Source organism: Mustela nigripes, chromosome 13 (genome assembly GCF_022355385.1).
Source record: "Mustela nigripes isolate SB6536 chromosome 13, MUSNIG.SB6536, whole genome shotgun sequence".
Lineage (NCBI taxonomy): Eukaryota > Metazoa > Chordata > Mammalia > Carnivora > Mustelidae > Mustela > Mustela nigripes.
This window is the reverse complement of record NC_081569.1, coordinates 117,233,034-117,254,524: the sequence shown is the minus strand read 5'-3', so window position 1 is coordinate 117,254,524 and position 21,491 is coordinate 117,233,034. Positions and strand designations below refer to the sequence as shown.

At 41.2% G+C, this 21,491-nt stretch overlaps 1 protein-coding gene across 4 annotated transcripts in view; it reads left to right on the top strand.

The window, feature by feature from the left end:
* Positions 1 to 21,491, top strand: part of TDP1 (tyrosyl-DNA phosphodiesterase 1) — an 86,014-nt gene that overhangs the window by 11,109 nt on the left and 53,414 nt on the right. For 3 of the 4 annotated variants that reach the window (XM_059373535.1, XM_059373534.1, XM_059373537.1), the window contains exons 6-13: positions 2,178 to 2,212; positions 7,652 to 7,744; positions 11,042 to 11,209; positions 11,658 to 11,736; positions 13,827 to 14,006; positions 14,815 to 14,863; positions 17,064 to 17,130; positions 18,696 to 18,803. In XM_059373535.1, the coding sequence (XP_059229518.1) occupies positions 2,178 to 2,212; positions 7,652 to 7,744; positions 11,042 to 11,209; positions 11,658 to 11,736; positions 13,827 to 14,006; positions 14,815 to 14,863; positions 17,064 to 17,130; positions 18,696 to 18,803 (779 nt within the window). The remainder of the gene's footprint in view (positions 1 to 2,177; positions 2,213 to 7,651; positions 7,745 to 11,041; positions 11,210 to 11,657; positions 11,737 to 13,826; positions 14,007 to 14,814; positions 14,864 to 17,063; positions 17,131 to 18,695; positions 18,804 to 21,491) is intronic. The other variant, XM_059373536.1, reaches the window with a different exon arrangement.

Below are 21,491 nucleotides of genomic sequence, written 5' to 3'. Positions count from 1 at the left end.
CTGAGCAGAGAGCCCAATGCAGGGCTCCATCCCAGGACTCTGAGATCATGACCTGAGCTGAAGGCAGAGGCTTTAACCCACTGAGCCACCCAGGCGCCCCTATGTGCTTAAAGATTTAAAGAGAGAAACCTCAGTCGGATCAACCTTAAGCTGGTACTAAATTTTTCCTACGATTTAACCCACAGTACTTTATATATAGGTGGAGTTTTAAAAGTCACTCCTTTACCCAACATGTTTGTGGCTCACCTTCTACACATAGATAAGCCTCAGCTTGGCATTTGCCTAAAATCCTTTGGTTGCTTTTGTTTCCAAAAGCAGAAGAGGTTTAACTGCAATAGGGTGGTGCTAATGAGACTAATTGTGGGTGGAAAATAACACAGGAATCCTAAAGACCAGTCAGGAAATCCGTGGAAATAGGAGGTCTTTTTCAGGTACTACGAGCTCCTTGTACTGAAAAGTAGGGTGGGGGTGTGTGGCCGGTCTGGTGGTGTGCTCCGGCCGGCCGCTAGAGGGCATGGTCGTCTTTAGCTTGAGTAAAGAGCTGTTCAGAAGGTCTCATTTCTAGTCTAAAGTAGAGATTTGTGGCCCTATCCTGACCTGTTGAAATATAGTTATATCTTGTCTCTAAGATGAATTCTTTTTTTGGGGGGGGGCGGTGTTGCACAACATAGTGTTACTTGATGAAGCTGAGGCATACTAGTCAAAGAATCAGCAGATGTTCCCATTTTGCACATGCAGGACCAGAGGGGAGAGATTGAGACCTTGTGGTGGTCAAGGTTCAAACTGCCTGGGTTCTGCAGTTCTCTTCCCACTAACTATGCCTTTCTGGGCCCATCACTTAACTTCTGAAAGCCTGATTTGTTTATCTTTAGGATGGATTGCTAATCGTTTTTTTCACTGGGTTTTTATGCTGAGGATTTGGTGTATTTGCCTAAAAAGCATCCATTAACTGTCACCTGTTCAAGTTATTATCCTTGTGCTTAGACTTGCACAAGAGCAAACAGCTTATAGCGAAACTCAACTTGGAAGCCAGACTTTTGACCATTGCTTTATCTGAGCTAAATATCAGTTTACAGGGAGACTGTCTTCAGTCTAATTCTGTAATTTTAAAGACCTTCTGTTCCCTGGTCTCTTGATTTGTGTGGCCAGAACATACAAATGAATTCTGGTCTGTGAGCATCCACAAACACTGCGCTTAGGAATGTAGTTAGCGGGGCCACCTGTCAGAGCATCCCCAAGACGGGCTGCGTCATACTACCCTGTATTCCAGTTGCATCTTTCTTCCTCCAGCAAACAGGTCCATCCCTCTGCCCTGTTGGGGCGGGAGGCTTGATTGTAGTAGTGCTTGGTTCCATTTGTAGAGTGCTTATCCCTTGGAGGCTCTGATTTCTAGACAGTCCGTGTAATTGTCTCATTTACTCCTAAAACTCTGAGTCCCCTGACAGCACCCTCATTGTAAAGAGGGGTAAGATAAGGCACAGAAATTTAAGTATTTTTCAAAGTCACCCAGAGGTGTAGGGATGGGATTTGTGTCCCTACACCTGTACTCCTCAATGTTGACCTGGTTTGACATTTCTGTTTAACTCTTTCATGGCCTCCATCTTTAGGCATATTCTACTTAACCAAGGTCTTGCTATACCAGATGTTACATAAAAATGTTTTAATTCTCCACCCACTCCTGTTTGTTTGTAAAGGTATCATTTTGTAATAGGAAAATAGATTGAATACATTATCTCTTTTCAGCACTTGTCAGGTTGTCAGTATAAGAGGACTTCTGGTTCAGCACCACAATGGGTACTGCTACCATATTGTTTTTTTTATATATGGTCTGGAAACTTTATGATACATTAATTTCTGAATAAGCCAAATATCTTAAAACTTTGCATAGGGTATCATTTTGTTTTTTGGCAACTAAAGAAATCCTGTGTCTTGCTTCTTGATTACTATAATTAAAAATGGAGTAGGTATCAAATCATTCTGGCTAATAGAAAAAAATCTTAATAAGCCTCACTGGGTAGGATTTTGAAAGTTGTAGTGTCAGTCCAGGGCTTGTCCACAAGAGGGCAGTAAAAACAATTCAAAACAAAGTTGACCTGAACCCTTTGTAACCTGATTTCCAATAGATAGGGATATGGAGTTTGTTCAAAATAAGTGACTCAATTTCTTTTTCATCCTAGGCAAAGTTGGATATTGCATTTGGAACACACCACACGTAAGCAAGTTTTTATGAGATGGGGGAGGGTATGATTTTATGAGAGCCAAGGAGGCTGTTCCAAAAAGTGCTTTTATTTATTTATTTATTTGACAGACAGAGACCACAAGTAAGCAGAGAGGCAGGTAGAGAGAGAGGAGGAAGCAGGCTCCCTGCTGAGCAGAGAGCCCGACGCGGGGCTCGATCCCAGGACGCTGGGATCATGACCCGAGCCGAAGGCAGAGGCTTTAACCCACTGAGCCACCCAGGCGCCCCCAAAAAGTGCTTTTGAAGGAACTCACGGGTGACAGTTTTGCCAGGGAAAAGAGTCTATCAGTAAAAATTAGAGGCAGTGGAGCCGTTTACTAATGGCCTTAAGACAAAGTCCTGGGATTCTGGCTCTCAGTGTGAAAATCTGAATCTGTAATGCAGTTTCTGCTTTCTTTCTGTTTAGGACATTTCTTACAGCCAGCTTGAGGGGAATATTTGATGGTTGTGTGGTCTGTAGTTATGGATGACTGTATGTGTCAGTCATGTGCCTGTGGATTCTACTACCTTAACGTCTGGGGATCTCTTAGGATGCTGAGTTTCATTAAATAGACTATTGTTAGGTCAGCCTCATGCTGTGATAGAAAAAAACTATTTTACAAAGTTGGTCTTTTTTGTTTGTTTGTTTTTAAGATTTTTATTTATTTATTTGACAGAGAGAGACTACAAGTAAGCAGAAAAGCAGGCAGAGGGGAGGGGGAAGCAGGTTCCCTGCTGAGCAGAGAGCCTGATGTGGGGCTCGATCCCAGGACCTTGAGATCATGACCTGAGCCGAAGGCACAGGCTTAACCCACTGAGCCACCCAGATACCCCTATTTTACAGAGTTGTTAACTTGAGAAGCTGATGCATATTCCTGCTCAAGACTTCTCAGAAGTTCCTTTTAGAATAACTTTGAGAAGTTGTAAACTAGACAGGAAAAACCCCTATTACTTCCTGCTTGACACATACCCAGTGATCGGCTTGACTCCTGTTCTACTGTCGTGAGCCCAGCTGTTGGAGCCTTTTTACATAATTTTTCTATAAATGAGAAAAAGAATAAGATATGGTTGTCCCTGTTTCAATATTTTTATGAATCACATTTCTCTAGAAAGGATTTGTCAGAAGGATGTGACAAAGCCTCATCTTGGAGACCAGCATTGGAAATGGGTTGGTATTGCAAGCAGATTCCTTCGGATCCATCTCTGGGGCAAGAAGCAATCTCATATGAGGAATATTGGTCCTGAGTCTCGCTATGGTCATCGTTTTCTTGATGTTATAGTGACTTGAAATAAGGAAATACGTTCATCTTTTTAATGGCAAAATGCATTTTGCAGCGTAAGCCTGTTTTCAAAATGAACCAGGGCCGGAAGAGTTGAGCCATTTCATAAGAGGATGCCTTTCAGTGCTACATTATCTGGTCTAGATGCCCTTGAGTAAATGTTGCAGTATTTACCAACCATCCGTGATTGGTAGCTTCTAACAGGAGAGGGTTTGAGGATTGTTAGGAACTTTAAGCATTTAGCTCAGGTATAAATTACTCTTTAGTAGCACGGAGGTCACAGGATGCTAGCTTCAGCAAATGATACAAAATAGCCTTGAATAGACTGAATAGGTGTCTTGGGCTCCTCTCCCTGCATCACAGGAGAGCCTGGCGGTGGATGGCAATAGTCACCCTGTCATAGATAGACATTCTGCCCGCAGTGAATAGCACCAGATGGACCCTAGCTCACTGCCCTAAGCTGGACCCTGAGCATAAAAATCTTACTGATTCTGGAATACTGTCTCCCATTTGGGGCCTGGACATGGTATGCTAGGTCTCTAGTGCCAGCACCCTGCCCTAGCCACCCATTTCGTGCCAGCAGTCAGCACTGGGCTTAATCATGCTGCAGTTAACAGGCTGGCACATAGGAGAGCCCATGTCTTCCATCTTCATTTCAATTACACTATAAGTCCTGGGATGGACTGGGTGTGTTGGGCCTGGCCAGGATCTAGCATAATGACATTCGATTGATCCTAGAGAGGCTATCTTTTTTTATGCTATTTAACAAATTATTTGGGCTTCCTTTTCATTATATAGAGGTTCTGAGTAGACCAGCAATTACCTTCCAGCTACTGTTGAAGATAGAACTACAACTCATTTTTTATTCTTGTTTGTTTACAGCTAAAAGTGACCTCATTTTTTTCCTTTGGTCTGCTCCTTCTCCCACACCCCCGTTAAACATACACACTTAGCAGGTTGAACCCAGCAGTTACTCACTTGGAGTTGTGAATGCCTAGAGAAGCAATTATAACAGAATCCTTCCCAGCCACATAGTCTGTGTAGTTTTTACACAGTGTTAAAATGCAAGTATCTTGTAGGAGATTAAACTCATGCCTTGAATTTACTCCATTGCTCGTTTAAAAAAATTTTTTTTAAAGAATTCATTAAATATTGAGACACAGGGGCGCCTGGGTGGCTCAGTGGGTTAAGCCTCTGCCTTCGACTCCGGTCATGATCTCAGGGTCCTGGGATCGAGCCCCACATGAGGCTCTCTGCTCAGCAGGGAGCCTGCTTCCTCCTCTCTCTCTGTGTGCCTCTCTGCCTATTCGTGATCTCTCTGTGTCAAATAAATAAAATTTAAAAAGTTAAATAAATATTGAGACACAGTTTTAGTGTTTTGAGACTTAATAATTCTTTTAGCTCTTAGTGTTCGGGTGAGAGAGACCAAATTATAGGAGTTAGAAAAAGGAGGAAACCTTCCAGCTCCTGGTGTTGGGGTGTCATGTGCCTCCCAACTTGAGAGTGTAGCTACCACAGTAAATAGGAAGTAGTCTTTGACATTCAATTTAGCAAGCATGTATCGACCACGTACTGTGCACAGAACATCCAAAGACAACCATGATGTAGCCCCGCTCCCCCCTGTAATCATCATCCCTATTAGGTACAATAAACATGCTTTCTCTGCGTCTCTGTAGGATGCCATGCAGTCGCAGGGCCTGTCACCCATTGCTTTAGAATTCTGAAGCTTTTCAGTGTCCCCCAGGGCTGGGAGCAAAAGTACCTCGGGCCCTGAGAATCCATAGCAGGGAAGGAGGGAAACCAAAGCAGCCGAATGGCGAATGTCTAACTGGGAGTCAGTGGCAGACTACCGGGTGGTCCAGGCACCCTTTCCTGCTTGCATCTGTAGGCAGGCTCCAACCACATCTGACTTCGTCCTTCATCTCCCCCCGACATTGTCCGACCCATTCACCCACTCACATACCAGTTGTGTGGAGGTCCTTGGCCCCGTTCTTCCTCAGTGAGAGGAAGATCCCAGCACACGTGATCTGAACAAGCTCTTCTGGCTTATTTAGGAACCGTGATCATCCCATTACCTACCCAGCATAGATTCTGCAGCTGTAAAATGAGACTGGTAAAGCCTCCCGGATTGCTGTAGGGATTTGGTGTGTTGCTATTCTGGAGAGCTGCTGGAATGCCTGGCCCATAGGTGCTCTGCAGACATTCGTGTTCTCCCCCTTTACAGGAATAGCTCCAGATTTGGAAATCATCCCTTTTGCTGCTCCCATAACTTAACAGGTGACATGTAGGTCAACATTTGTTCAGGGGAGACCTCCTTTCTTAACCTTTATCCATTTTTAATTGTGATTCTCATTAGCTCATGCCATTTTGTGTGAGATGATGGCTCTCTTTAGAGTAGTTCACGATTCTGTTGGGTATGATTCACTGACAGCAGTACATGATTTTCCTGATAATTGATGCCTTGATTAATGGAAATATTTGTGAAACTTACATCTTGAATTCATAACTGTCCTTATTCTTAATTACAGTCAGCTGCTTATTTGGCAAATGTGTGTGTAAATCTGCCGAGATTTCAGGGAGCACATTTCATAAATGGAGAAAGAATGGGTTCAGCAGCTGTCACTTCTCCAGCTTTGCATTAACTTACTGTTTGCCAGCTTGGGTTAAATTCTCATTTTGGCAAGAGCTAAATCTCTCTTTTCTGTTCTGTGCAGTATATTTTTATATTAACTTCCTCCTGTCCGAATACTATTCACAGTATTGTTTGGCGAGAACCAGTGGTTCATTTTGCCCCCCATGCATGAACTGACATCACAGGAGGTATTAAGTATAAGTAGCATTTTGGCCCCAGTGGACATAAGGAAGAGTGACTGCCTCGAGGAGTGAATCTCTAGTTACATGGAGAAAACTTAGATTCCTGAAATAATTAGGAAACAATTGGGAAGCCAAAGCCCTCCAGTAACAGATGAAGAAATGAAGCAAGACACTGAGGGAGTCCTGGAAATGCACATGTGAGAGAGTTTGTTTCACGAACCATGTTATGTTTCCTTCTCACAACCCTATGCAGCAAGGAAGGGGTTGATCCTTCACTTTGTAAATGAGAAACTGAGGGACACTGAGTGACTTCCTTAGGGTCCTATGGCCTCCAACTGATGACTGGAGTTTAGGTCTTCAGCTTCAAGTAGAAAGCTCTTTTTTATTCCTTTTCCTTCTCTTGCTAGAATTAAAATACGAGAACTCTGTCTGATAACTGGAGGCCTGGGGAAGGAAGGCCCATGGCAAAGGGAGGACTCAACTGGGTCTGATTTTAGTAAATAAAGGAAAGACTTATTTCAAGGCAAGGTACACATTAGTGATTAGTGTGGCATTTGTGGAGTATAAGAAAAGATCAGTCTTAGGATAGTGAAGCATTTTCAAATTTCTCTAAACTGCAACTCACATTAAAAAATACAATGTACACTTCAGTCTATTTGTCCATACTCATATGCTAAAACTAGCTATTTAAATGTCTACAATATATTTTTGAGTTTTTATACTTTATTGCAACTTTTTCTTTCTTTAAGATTTATCTATTTCTGAGAGAGAGCATAAGCAGGAGGGGCAGAGGGAGAGAGAATTCAAGCAGACTCTCTGTTGAGCACAGAGTCTGACATGGTGCTTGATCTCACAACCCTGAGATAGTGACCAGAGCCAAAATCAAGAGTCCGATGCTTAACTAACTGAGCCACCCAGGCGCCCCTTTATTGTAACTTCTTAAAAAATGCTAGCCATTAAAAAAAAAAAAAAATGCTAGCCATGATATAGCAAGAGGTTGTGATCGTACTTCAAAAAACACTGGACAAGAAGGTTTCCATGGTCCTGAACAGTAGCGGATAACAGCTTAGGGTAAGGGCTCAAAGTGTCAGGCTTGGCCCTGCAGGCAGGATGAGGCCAAAGTTGGTTTACTGATACTCAGAGCATTTTGGAAGGTGGTTTTCTGCCTATCACTAAAATGGACTTTGATTTTAATGTGTAGAAGAAATGAGGATTGTAAATGTTAAAAGAGTATTAGAATGGTCTAAGCACTCCTTCAGCTGATGGTATTTGCACTGGAAAAACAGTACATATTTTAAAAGTAATGTTAATGCTTTTGTTCTTCTCTTTGTTATTAAAGGAAAATGATGTTACTGCTGTATGAAGAAGGCCTCCGTGTTGTCATACACACCTCCAACCTCATCCATGCTGACTGGCACCAGAAAACTCAGGGGTTTGTAGGCTTCTGTTTCCTACACAGCAGTGGCTATGGGTGGCATTCCCTTTCTCTTATATTGTTAGAACAAAACAAAAAACAAAACCCCTCACATGTGGCATAGAGAAGAGACCTACACAGAAAAAGTATTTTGTTGCACCCCTCACCCCCCAGGCCCACCCTCTTGAAATAACGAGTGCTAACAGTTTAGTACATACACATCTGTGACAATTGTATGTGTAAACAGAAGGACCTTTTTTCATTAGCTCTTACAAAAACAGGATTATACATACTCTACAGCCAAGCTCAGGGAACAGCATATGCAAAGGATCTGAGGCAGGAGAGGGGGTGTAAAATGAAAGGTCTGAACCCATTTTTTGGTGAGACCCATCAGTAACTTGGCCCGGTACCCACTGTACTTTGGCTTGCCATTTCCCAAATGGTAGTGAAGGGGAACTTAGTGGTTAATCATCTGTTAAAAACTTCCTGTCATCCTCAGTTTATTTTTCCATAAAAGAAATCTGATGTATTTTTAGAGCCGTTGATATGTTCATATGGTCATGAATCGCCAAGAGAAAAATTAAATTTGAAATTTTTTCATGCTTTTTTTAATTACTAATCCTTTGTCCTCAGTATACTTACTCCACATCTAGTCTTTGAGTCCTTTTAAGAAGAGGGGCTGGGGGTTTTTTTGTTTTAGAGATTTGCTTAAATCAAGTTTTAAGCAGTGTTTTCCCAATTGGTAGGCTCTTCATTCTGGCTGGCTTTCATTTCCCTTTTTTAAGCCATTGTGTACATCTCTGCCTTCTCCGGGATTAGAAGAAACTCAAGCATTCCTCCTCATCTTTCACAGTTCCCGTATTCTCCACTCTCCTCCTCCCTGCCTTACTCTCCCTGTCACTGCCTAGGCTGGGCTAGAACTCTTAATTTCAGAGCATGTTAGCAGAGCCCAAGTCATACCTTACGTTAACCTGAAATACAGGACCTTCTAGCCTCTGTCCTGTGGGCTTGATTTGATTCCACTGCTGTATAGAACAAGGGTACCCCTTCTCCCTTCAGACAGCCCTTCCAGCTTGAAAGGCAGGCTTTTCCCTGAGCCCGACATCTCTAGCTCTCTCTCTTCCCTTTCCCCAGCATAGCAAGGGGCTTAGAGCCTCACCCACAGTGCCTGGTAGTTGTTCTGTAAACATGTTCCAGTTTTCAAGTGTCCCGCTGCTTCTCAAAATGCATTGAATTCCAGCTGGTTCAGGATGGGTGGGATCACCGCTGTCTGAAAAGCCTCAGCCACAGGAGGACTCTCTTGAGCAACAGAACTGAGTTAACTACACCTTTGCTACTCCTAGAGCTGCTTAGCTGCATGGTTGGGTTTTGAAACTCATGAGTCTTATGGAGTTTATCAAGTTGGCACTGATTCTTATGTGGCTCAAAGAGTCCCACCCCTAGCCCCCAGCTCTATCTGTAGTTAGGAGCTTGAGCCATGCTCCTTTAAGTTGGCACATGGTTTCAAACTTTAAGTATGGAGGGTATGAAATCTCCAACTTCCCTTTGCCAGCCACCCTCAAGTAGGGTACTGTTGTACTGTTATCTCACAGCGAGTCTAGATTCTAATCCCAAATTTGCATTTTTGTGTTGTGGGTTATAATTTTTTAAATGTTTAAAAATAGTCCTTTGGTGTAATTTTCACGGTTGGTCCACTAGTTATGCTCTGCTGGTCCTGGTCTGCTGTACAAGCCTTTCAGCCATCCTTTTTAGCTGCTGCTCGGTCTGCCTGTTAATTTCTCACTTTGAAAATTATTTGGCCCACGCTAATTACACATTTTACTTTGTCAAGTGCTAAAAACACCTCACATCTCCGTATCCTGGTTTAGAAAGTTGTCGTCTGTCCTGTTCCTCATCCAGACACTGATGGGAGGGAGCCTTTAATCAGGAGGAGCCCAGCAGCCTGTGAGCTTTGAATTGCTATGTGTGAGGGAGAGACTGACACATCCGTCCAGCCCGGTGTGCTCGTTACTCATGTAGAGCGCCAGGTGCTCACAGAGCTCGTTGGGCTGGCCCCAAAGGACACAGCCAGTTAGGAGCAGATCTGGCCCCAGAACCTGCGCTGTAGTCCTCTTCACACGTTACCCCTTGTCCAAGGGGTCTCTTCAAGATGGGAAGGAAAGGTGTGACATGCCACCCTGCTAGATATGTGTGCAGAGTTCAGAAGATGTATGGGCAGGATCCTTGCAATTCTGGATGCTTCCTGCCCTGGTGGCCTGCATCTCCCCAGTCTCCTTTGCGGGGTGCCAGGTGAAAGAGGAATTGGGCAGTTTGTCTTTGGGCTTAACAGGTAGAACTGCAGGGGGGTAGCCACAGAAGCAGAAAGCTGGTGACAGCAAATACGTCTTTAGCGCTTGGTTAAGCCTGACATTGCTCATTATCTCAAGTGTGAGGCGCACACACCCTGTGATGCAGGACTGCTGGCCCGGGCAATTTTGCAGCTGAAACTGAGCACGAGGTTTGAAACGATATTTCTTTGTGATCTGTCATGGAGCATGTCATAGAGGGATGGGGTTTAGGTACGCTTTTCCCACTTGTGGGTGCATAGAAGTTTAGGTGAAGGGTACTACCCTCCTTTGCGGAGAATCGGTGAAATGAAAGATAACTTTAATACATTGCTTACTAGGTTGTTTGAAAGTGTGCGGTTAGTAAATGTAATAGCATTAAGTGTGATATCTGCTCTTTGCAGGCACCAGGAAAGTACAGAATATGAAAAGATTTCATGCTGCTATAGCATATACCTCATGAAAATGAGTTTATTGTAAATAGATTTGTATATACATTTTTCTTAGTATATACATTTTTGTATATACATTTTTCTTTGTATATACATTTTTCTTATCTGAAGAGCTACATGGGGGTAGCTTGCTGGAGTTGCTACAGGTGGTATGGATTTGCTGTGACCATTAGGCATACAGCTATTAGGTATTGTCATGGGGTCTTAGCAGTGTGGAGGTAGGGGGCGGGGGTAAAGAATAAGGAAGGTGTGGCCAAAGAGGGAGCATAGAGCATTGAGTTGTGAGAAATGGGCAGAGGCAGGGTCCTACATTCATGGTGAGGTATTGAAAAATCATTCTGAATATTGTGGAAGCCATTGGAGTGGTGCGATGGGATTTATGCTTATGTTCCCTAACGATGCACTTACCATGTGGACACCAAGTGCGATTCACCTCTTCCTTAGGGTGAATGTGTAGTCCGCAGAGGTATCATGGTGATCAGTTGCTTTCCTGACTGTTTTGTTGTTGTTGTTGTTGTTGTTTTGTTTTTCTATTCCAGAATATGGTTGAGCCCCTTATACCCACAAATTATCCATGGAACCCACAGATCTGGAGAATCAACAACACATTTTAAAGCCGATCTCATCAGCTACTTGACGGCTTATAATGCTCCTTCACTCAAGGAGTGGATAGATACCATCCACAAACATGATTTGTCTGAAACCAAGTATGTGTTACTTAGCAATTCGGGATTCTTAAAGCCGGTGAATACCTTGAGAGCCGTACCGTAGCAGCAGTGCAGGAGCCTTGGAAGGAGATGGAATGATATCTGGCTGTCCCTCATAACGTGAGAGCACATTCTCTCACTATCTGCCTCTCCTAGATCTGAGGGGCTAAAGTGGAGGCCAGTAATCTTCCTGCTCACCATAAGCCTCCTTTTGGAGTACTCCTGAAGCTACAGTTTCACTGCTGGTACCTTACCCTTGTGAGTGTTCCACCGTGATTTGATGTGCTTGAAAATGAGTATCAGTTATTGTCCTGAGGAGGCATCTCAAGAAAGTAGGTGGTCTCTTAGAACATCTCATGATAACATTAGTTTTTGTGTGTATTTTGTTATTTGGAGGTCCACGAATCATATCACTCTTTTCTATAACTTGTGTTTTATGTTCTCTTAGTGTTTATCTTATTGGATCAACCCCAGGACGCTTTCAAGGAAGTCAAAAAGATAATTGGGGACATTTTAGACTTAGAAAGGTAACAGAATTTTAGTGTATATTTTTCATAATATATTTGGATGGCAGCTTCATAATAGCACAATTGTGGGTGAACAGCATGCTCGATAATAGTTTTCAGTAATTTTTAGTGTTTTGCCTTTTTGAGGTATACATTGCTCTAAATGGCAGAAGTATAAAGACTTTTTTAGTTACTTTATTTCTTAGATTTCTCATTCATGCAGCTATTGTTGCTTTTGATTTCTGAAGGGAAAAAATCTGAAGGATTTTTAACATACAAATTCAACAAAGAACAGAAAAATACTATTGAGTAAAGGCTACAACTGTGCTAGGATGTATTTTGTTTACTAACCAGAGCCTTTAAGAATTATTACAAAAGCAGTCTTTGCTGCTGGTATGAAAATGAACAAAGAAAAGTCTTAACAAATTGAAACAAGCAAGTTCAAGATTATGGTTTTCTTCATCTCTGTTTAGGAGACCCATTAATGGCACTAATTTCCCAAGTGGCTCTCCTAAAAACTTTACCTTTTTCTGTGAAGTATTGGTCATGTAAGAATTACTCTTGGTTAATGAAACTTAATTTCCTTTTTTGAATTGAGACCGCAGCTGTTGAAAGCAGGTAGAATGTAGAAGGTAATATCCTCATGTCATGACCTAAAGAAGGCATTAGAGCACACAGGCTGAGTGGATAGCTTGGAGGCAGATTCTCATACAAGGGTTCAAATCCTCTCCTGTTTATAAGTCATGTGACCTGCCTCTCCTCTATAAAACAGGCATAATAACAGTACTTCACTCACAAAATTGCATAAGGATTAAGTGAACTAGAGAGGGCAAGGGGGCACTTGTTGAGCCTTCAGTGTGCTGGTTGGTGGCTGTCAGTTTGTGGCCTGATGGTTGAGAAAGGCTAGATGCTAGCACATAGTGTGTAGAATCAGTCTTCCTGGAGGGAAAAGAGCATCTTGGTTTCCAGACCACTTCTCCCACACACCTGCTGCATCACAGCTTCCTTCTAGGGAAGACAGGAATGGTCAGACTGGTCTTTCACTGACCTGTAAATGGAAGCCCAGGGACATGTCCAGGACCTTGTAGCAGATCAGAGGTCGAGCACCAGAACAGAAACTGGGTCTTATAGCCGTCAGCTCGGTCCTGTTTCTTTCTTTCTTTTTTTTTTTTTTAATTAATTAATTTATTTATTTATTTATTTGTCAGAGAGAGTGAGGGAGAGAGTAAGCACAAGCAGACAGAATGGCAGGCAGAGGCAGAGGGAGAAGCAGGCTCCCTGCCGAGCAAGGAGCCCGATGTGGGACTCAATCCCAGGGCACTGGGATCATGACCTGAGCCGAAGGCAGCTGCTTAACCAACTGAGCCACCCAGGCACCCCTCAGTCCTGTTTCTTACACCGTGCTGCAGAAGGGCGGAAACTGAAAACTAGGATTTTTGGTAACCACGTTTATAATATTAATGCCTAAGCTGTGTTAAGAAAAATAATACTTATGAAACTAAATAATCCATCAGTCAGAATATGATCTTCATTGGGAGCTGCTGCGGCTTATTTTTCTTCAGCCTCTTGGAAGTAGACACTCAGTACTTGTTTAAGTAGATAAAATTTCCAAATATTTTTGAATTGTTTCTGCAGCTTTGCATAATTATAAAAGCAGGAAATGCAGATCAGGCTCCTGCAGTGCATAGGGTGCTCTGTATATATACATAAAAACACTTTTTAATTTTTTTAGAGCATCACTACATGGATCCCAGGTGTGAAATCTCTTTCAAATGATATATACAATAGTTTGTATTTTTTTGTTAGGTATTAACAATTATTTCAAGGCAAAATCTCATTCCGTATGGCAGATCAGTGGTTTATCTGGCATTCCTACCAAAAGGGATCTTTTTTAAAAAAAAATTGGTTTTGCTTTAATACAAATCAAAGAATTTTAGAAGAATACTTCTGTCCACCTATCCCATTAAAATATTTTTAGTATTTAAGCAACATTTTCCAAAGAAGAAAAAGTGAGTATGAAATTGATATGTAATATTTTCAGCATTTTTTGTTGATTATGGGTTCCTAGGACAGAACCCGGTTCTGAGTTGTTAAAGCTTTTCTGTTCACAGCTACTGAAAGAGCATGCCTCTCCTAAAGGGGAGTCCTGGCCCATAGTAGGGCAGTTCTCAAGCATTGGGTCTATGGGAGCTGATGACTCAAAATGGTTGTGTTCTGAGTTTAAAGAAAGCTTGGTGACGCTGGGGAAGGAAAGTCGGACCCCAGGAAGAAGTGCCGTCCGTCTTCATCTGGTGAGTGCCCTTCCTGCTTCACATAATCATGTTTAATCTCTAGTCCTGGAGAAGCATGAAAATCCATCCTCCCTCTCATAGAGGTTTTAGTCCATGATTCTTGCATGGAAACAGCAGTGCATTAGCATCATCGTGTGTGATCATGTGACCCTTGTATCCTCTGGTGCTGGGAGGGTGGTGCCCTCTGCTGGGAGGGTGGGGCTCCATTTCAGCCACACACTAGTCTGGGATTTTTACATTCCTTCCTTCTGGTTCTCAAGCCAAAGAAAAAAATATTTGGTAAAGCATTAGCTCAGAACATTATTAGAGACTTTTGAATTGATAATTAATTTTGCAAAAAAAAATTAATTTTGCATTGAACTCAGGGTTAATTTGGCATTTTTGAGGGAGAAACTCAAATTGGTTTTTCATTGAATATATCTACTTCCTGTAGTTACTAGAAGTTACATTTTTTCATAAGATGGAAATTCTTAAAATTTAAACTATATCTTCTAAGTTTTAAAATGACTTAAAGATATTATTTGTCAGAGAGTACACAAGTTGGGGAGCAGCAGGGAGAGGGAGAAGGAGGCTCCCTGCTGAGCAGGAAGCTCATTGTGGGACTTGGTCCCAGGACCCTGGGATCTTGACCTGAGCCAAAAGCAGATGCCTAACTGACTGAGCCACCCAGGCGTTCCCTAAATGAAATCTTTCCAATTGAGATTTTCATCTTAAAAACATTCCTTTTAAGAAGTTTCTTTAACATGGTACAATTTGACTGTTATTTTGTATTTTTCCTTTTTTTGAAATTTTTTTCATTTATTTTTAGATCTATCCTTCTGTGGAAAATGTGCGAACCAGCTTAGAAGGATATCCAGGTAACTGTGGGAGACTGTCTCAGTTGCATTTTTTGGTGTATCTTTCATAAATGCCCTGGTAAACTTTTTCAAACAAGTAATAAGAATGTCATTCTCCTTGAGAAAAGAACTGGTTACAAATTTGGAACATATTTTCCCTTAACTGGCTAATGATGGAAATAGGTAATATTGAGTAGTACTAGTTCCAAAGATGGTTCCATGCTTTTGGGCAATTTTAGTATGTTACTGAATCCTCACAGTAACACTGTGAGGACTTGTTCTGATTTCCACAAGTTAAGGTGGTCCCTCTGCCAAAAGTGGGTCCGTTGTCCAGACAAGATGTCCGAATAAAACCACCTTCCCTGTTGCGTTCTGCCTTTCCAGATAATTCTAACGTGCCTTTCTCTGATCTCTCTCTCCGTATCTTCCTTGCTTGTGTCTGTGGCTCAGTGTGGTTCTTCCAGATTTGAATCACAGATATATTTAAGGTCCAGAATTCTGCTTAATCTTGATGTTGCCTAGTTGATACTTGAGCTTTCTAAAGCACTTCGTCTATAAATGCCTAGGATGATTTTGTAGGCAGCTTTCAACTTTGTTCGCTATTTTCCTTTTACAGTGCTGGACACTGAACTTATATTTGGAATCCAGCAGCCCTCCAGATAGCACATTCAGGAGGCAATAACCAAAAACCCAAGCAGGTTTTGTCTCTGGAAAAAGGAAATCTGATTGGCATTTGCTCATGGCTAGAAGCAGAATGCTTTGAATTAGACTAATTTGGTCCATTTATTGCTTGTCAAACCACAGGTGACCCTGCCAGAAATAACTTGGTTAAGGCTTGGAGTATAACGTATCAGCCCATTTGTTGCTACCTAATGGCAAAGCCAAAATTATTTCGCTGAGGCTTGAGACATGGTGATGTTTTAGTTTTAGTTGGTTTTTGTCTTTTCCTTTCTCCTCTGCTGTTAGACCAGATTCATTCAAAAATGTACTTTTTAATGGGGAAGAACAAGGTATTTTCCATAAAACTATTTCATAACTGGCTCTGAATACGTTTTTAAGTTATTTGCAGTAGAGGATACGACATACCTTATGATGATTCAGAAATTTAAAGCCCTTTTTGGATATAGATTATTTATGGAGAGGTTCCAACATGTGTTTAGAAATTCACTGGTGAATCTGCAATAGAACTTTTCCTCCTTTCAAAGATGAACAAAAACTGGCTACTAATTGTGTTTCCACTTGGAACTGTATCTCTACTTTCTATGCAGGAATATGGCATTTAGAATTACTTTTTAAAAACAACTGTTTACCGGACTTTTTTTTTTTTTTAAGATTTATATATTTGAGAGAGACAACAGGAGGAGGAGAGGGAAGGGGAGAGAGAGCAAGAATCTTAGGCACACTCCCTGTTGAGCATGGAGCCCAACACAGGCCCTAGTCTCATGACCCTGAGATCATGACTGGAGCTAAAACCAAGTCAGACGCTTAACCAACTACCACCCAGGTGCCCCTGTACATTTTAACTTAAATTTAGTGATGACTATTCCGTCTGTAAGAATGTTTAGCTAATACAAACTCTGTTTGGAAATATTAGAAAATAAGAGGTAAAGGAAGCAGGAGGACTAAGTTTTCATCTTAGTGTGCCTTCCCAGGTATCCTGCTCTTGGGCAAAAATGGAGATGCTCCAGACCACCTGCATGAGAACTGTAGGATAGGCCAGAGTTCTTTTTTTTTTTTAGATTTTATTTATTTATTTGACAGACAGAGATCACAAGTAGGCAGAGAAAGAGGAAGGGAAGCAGGCTCCCCGCCAAGCAGAGAGCCCAATGTGGGGCTTGATCCCAGGACTCCGAGACCATGACCCGAGCCAAAGGCAGAGGCTCTAACCCACTGAGCCACCCAGGCGCCCCTTGGCCAGAGTTCTTAATGCAGTTTTTCAAAAACCTTCGAATCTGTGCTGTTATTGATATGTAAATTACCACCTCTGAGTGATTAAATAGTGCCTCTTTTCAGATTGTAAACATGTACCATTTAACATGTATCCCTAAGTAAGGAAACCCCATAATGGAACATACCTAATACAAGTGTAGACTTTTTCTTTCAAAGAACCATTTCATAAGACGAAATAGGAAGTGGTATTGTTTTTTCAGTGTTTACTGTAGATTCTTAATGAAAGATCCTAAAATTATTTTCTATAATACTTGTTTTTTTCTTTTAAAAGCTGGGGGCTCTCTTCCCTATAGCATCCAGACAGCTGAAAAACAGAATTGGCTCCATTCCTATTTTCAGTAAGTAATTGGTTTAGAATGCTGCTATTGCTTCTTTAGGAATAAGAATGTTATTTATGTTAGTCTGTTCTTTTAAAAAAGAACCTTATATAATACAGCTGTATTTTTTCATCGACATATGTTAGTGATGGAAATAACTTAAAACAAGGTTTTGAACATTATTTGAAATAGATTTTTAATACCAAAGAATGAATCTGATCTGTGAGGTTTGTATTTAAATATTGGCACTCAAAGAAAAAAAATAAAGATGATTATGGGTAACTTAGAATTTATGTAAGCAGTGTTTTAAAAAAAATGTTATTTGAGTATAATTGACACACAGGAGTGCATTAATTTCAGGTGTACGGCATAGTGTTTCAGCCGCATTTAGCTCCTATTTCCAGATTATAGTTCTTCTGTCTGCACATGAACACCCTGCGTGACTGCGGGCTTGCTGAGGGCCGACTCTACAGCACTCTTTCTTCAGGACATGGGCTCAGACTTGGTTTGTTGTAAGGGTTCAGTATATGGTTGAATGAACAGGGGAAAAGATTGTGATTTGTCCTCCTCTTGTTCCACTATGCATACTGCATGTTCTAGGCCATTGCACTTCCCTGCTGGCTCCAGGCATTTATTACACTTGATGGCTGGAAACAAAGGCAGGTTGCATGTTAGTAGATTGCAGGCTAATTCAGTGTGTCTTTGAGGGCCCGTTGGGAGATTATTCCCTACAGAGAATATTTCTTTATATTGAGCTCCTTTCCCAGGTCATTCAAGTGAATTTAATGATCGAGGGGATGGTCTGCCTAATCCTAGCTTTGGTCTCAGCCTCTTCCCTTTGCAAGCAAGGATGGTTGCCTCATGATGTAGGTCCTTTTTTCCTATAGAACTCAGTTCCTGCAGTACTGGCAAGTAAATGTCAGCCTTGGACTGAAGTGTTTCTGAATTACGCGCCCCCCCATTTTTTTAAAAGATTTTTATTTACTTGACAAGAGAACACAAACAGGGAGAGCAGCAAAGGGAGAGGGAGAAGCAGGCTCCCTGCTGAGCAGGGATTCCCGATGCAGGGCTTGATCCCAGGACCCTGAGATCATGACCTGAACTGAAGGCAGGTGCTTAACCCACTGAGCCACCCAGGCACCCCATCCTGCTTTTCAAAATTGTTTTAATGTTCATCCTGTTGGCATTTTTCCCATTTTGTACTTACTTTGAACAAACTTTTCCTGAGCCTGTACTTGGTAATACACTATGGGAGCCCGATTCCTCCTCTTAAGGAGCTCATAGTCCATGTAGGAGACAAGACATGCAAACGTGCAGTTGAAAGCACAACAGAAGTAATAGACATGAGTATATACATGTCTCATTGGCAAAAAAAGTTGGGGGGGAGGCTAAATAAATACCAAAAGGCTACAGTGCTTTATTACCCTGCTCTCTAAGCAGAGTTTAATAAAACACCAAAGTTCCCGTCACAGAACTATGTACGTACTGTTTAGATTACAGGATTTTGCTTTCCATGAAGTTTCCTAATACTAGGATTTTGACAGATTTATATTTTCTTACTAGTAATGGGTCTTTTCTGTCACTAGCAAATGGTCGGCTGACACATCTGGCCGCAGCAATGCTATGCCACATATTAAAACATATATGAGACCCTCTCCAGACTTCAGTCAAATTGCTTGGTTCCTTGTCACAAGGTAAGTAATCCTTATAGTCTTGATGGGAAGAACTTTTAAAAATGTGTTAGTAACTCTTGTTCTGAATACCAAATGGGTTTCCAAAAAGTGGTTTTGTAAATTGTCATCTAGTTTTCAAGTGTGTGTGTCTTCTGAGCCTTATTTAAGAGTCTTATGACTTACCCTTTCTAGTGCCTGTAATCACTGCCTGATTTTATGAGTCTTGATATTTATAAGGTTTGTATAAAGTCGGCATTTACTGTTGTTACTTAATATTCAATAGTAGGAATGAGGCAAGTTAACATTCAGGGTAAATACAGAACAAAAATGATATGGTAAAACTAGTATTCCTTAATTACTTTCTCTTAGATAATTAATATTTGGCTAATCCAGTCTCTTAAGTATTTCTTAAACATCTTTATTAAATAATTAACATTTTAAGTTTTACTTATTTAGTGTGCAATCTAATGATTTAGTTGTATACTCTCAGAATTGTGCAATGAACACTATGATTTCAGAATTTTCATTACTGCCTATAAGAAATGCCTTACCTACTAAGCATTCTTGTGTCTATAGCAAGGTATATTGCTATGCTCTTAGAAAAAGAGAACTGACTCCTAGTTTGACCAAACACCATTAGGCATCTCTTAATGATTTAGTAACACAATTGATGTCATTAGTAATAATTAAGGTATGACAGTAATTTCTTTAATGAAAAAACTTTGAAACAAAAGTTTAAAAATACAAAGAAACTCTTAAAAAAGCCAGTTAGAAACAAAACCAAGTTCTTTCCCTAGCTTATGGAAATTAGTGGTTACACTTTTCACCTCCTCAGGACAAGGAACTGTGTGACGTGAACAGTGTTAGGGGTATACATCAGATGCAAGAGTGGGCTTCTGCAAAGTTTTTGAAGCACAAAAGTTTTTTCCACTACACTGGAAAGTGTAATGAAAAAACATACAGATGAGTAATGAAGATTTAAGGTGCTCTGTCATTTACTAGCTCTATGAACTTGCAAAATGGACTTAATCCAAGTCTATTTCCTATTCTTTGGGAAAAGTGGCGGTCTTTTGGGGTTGTCGTGAGAGTTCAATGAGATGCTCAAGGCTCCATACATCTGACATAATGGACTGGAGGCCATAATAGCTGGGATTATGCTAGTTCGGGCTTCACCGTCAAGACTCAAGGATGACCAGGGGAGTTGGTACACATTTCTTTGCTGTGTGTCTTTTAAAGAGAAACTTTGGCTGCTGCTTCTTCTTCTTCTTTTTTTTTTTTTTAATATTTTATTTTTTTATTTGAGAAAGAGAGTGAGAGAGACCATGAGATGGGGAGAAGGTCACAGGGAAAAGCAAACTCCCCGTGGAGCTGGGAGCCCGATGCGGGACTCAATCCCAGGGCTCCAGGATCATGACCTGAGCCAAAGGCAGTTGCTTCACCAACTGAGCCACCCAGGCGCCTGAGAAACTTTGGCTTCTGAAGGAGGTTTCTTGGATGTGAGGACCTGAATTAGGTATTTCCTGGGTAGAGAATCATTGCCTGAGACAGATAGGTAGTGCCAGGGAGAACAGAGACCTCTAAAATGTATGGCCTGACCTTTTGGGCAAGTTCAAACCCTAGTTGCTTTGGTAAGTATGAGATTGTTGTTAGTCCCTCTCCCAATTTTATTTTAACACACTTAAAGCTAAATTATTTAAATATTCCTGACTTAGTGATGAGAAATTGTCAATGCTAGCTAGCCTTCTACAAAGCTAACCAATAAGTGCATAAATTGGGGTATGTTATGGACCCTTGAATGTAATCCAAAGGAACTGGATTTTCAGAGACCACATTTCAGTGTCAACTCACCTGTTCAATAATTGTCTGTTAAGCCAAGTTATTGAGTAAAAAGGAAACTGTACTAAGTTGCAGTATTAAAACCTGGCTTTTTGAATTGCATCTGCCCCATCCTGATGCTTTGTGTGATGGTCACTTCCTGTATACCCTGATGATGAGTCAGTAAAACTAGGTGAATTATCTACCTGCTTGCAATTCTGAAATGCTACCACTGGGAATAGTTGAGTAATAGGCTGTCATTCACCCCACAGGCTAAATGTTTGGTGTTTGTTTACTTACACAACCATTCTTTTGCTTTGTGTTGAGTACCTTAAATTTGATATTTTTCTCAATCTGGTCTGACAGAATTCTCTTGACAGTGTGGGTTATGTTTTAGGGCTCTACCCATTATATGTTCATTTTTTTTTGTATGAGTCAAGGTTCTTCCTGCAATCATGACACTTTGCATGAAGGCTGAACTGAACTTGAAGGCTATACTTCCAACTTTGAGAAAAATCAGATAGGATTTTAACCAATCTAGGAGAAGCCATGTGGAGAAATATATCAATTATTTGGTAAAAGTGGTCTTATCTAGCGTCATGTTATCCTGCTGGGAAAACTGTTGCCTAGAGAAATGTAGCCATGAGTCTCTTTATACGTCCCTGGAAAAGTTGAATTTACTGTTTATTTGGGGATCATTTTCCTCACGGTGGAGTTAAAAGATGGACGTACTTCACTAAAGTTGGGTGTTTATTGATCCTATTTTAAGGGCATAAAGTGAGGTTGAGTTTAACACTGAGTGATCCTTGTCTAAAGGCAGAGTTTTTGTAGTTGAGTATAATGACATTTGTTCAGCTCTGGGAATCCAGAACAAGACATGACCCTGTGCCATGC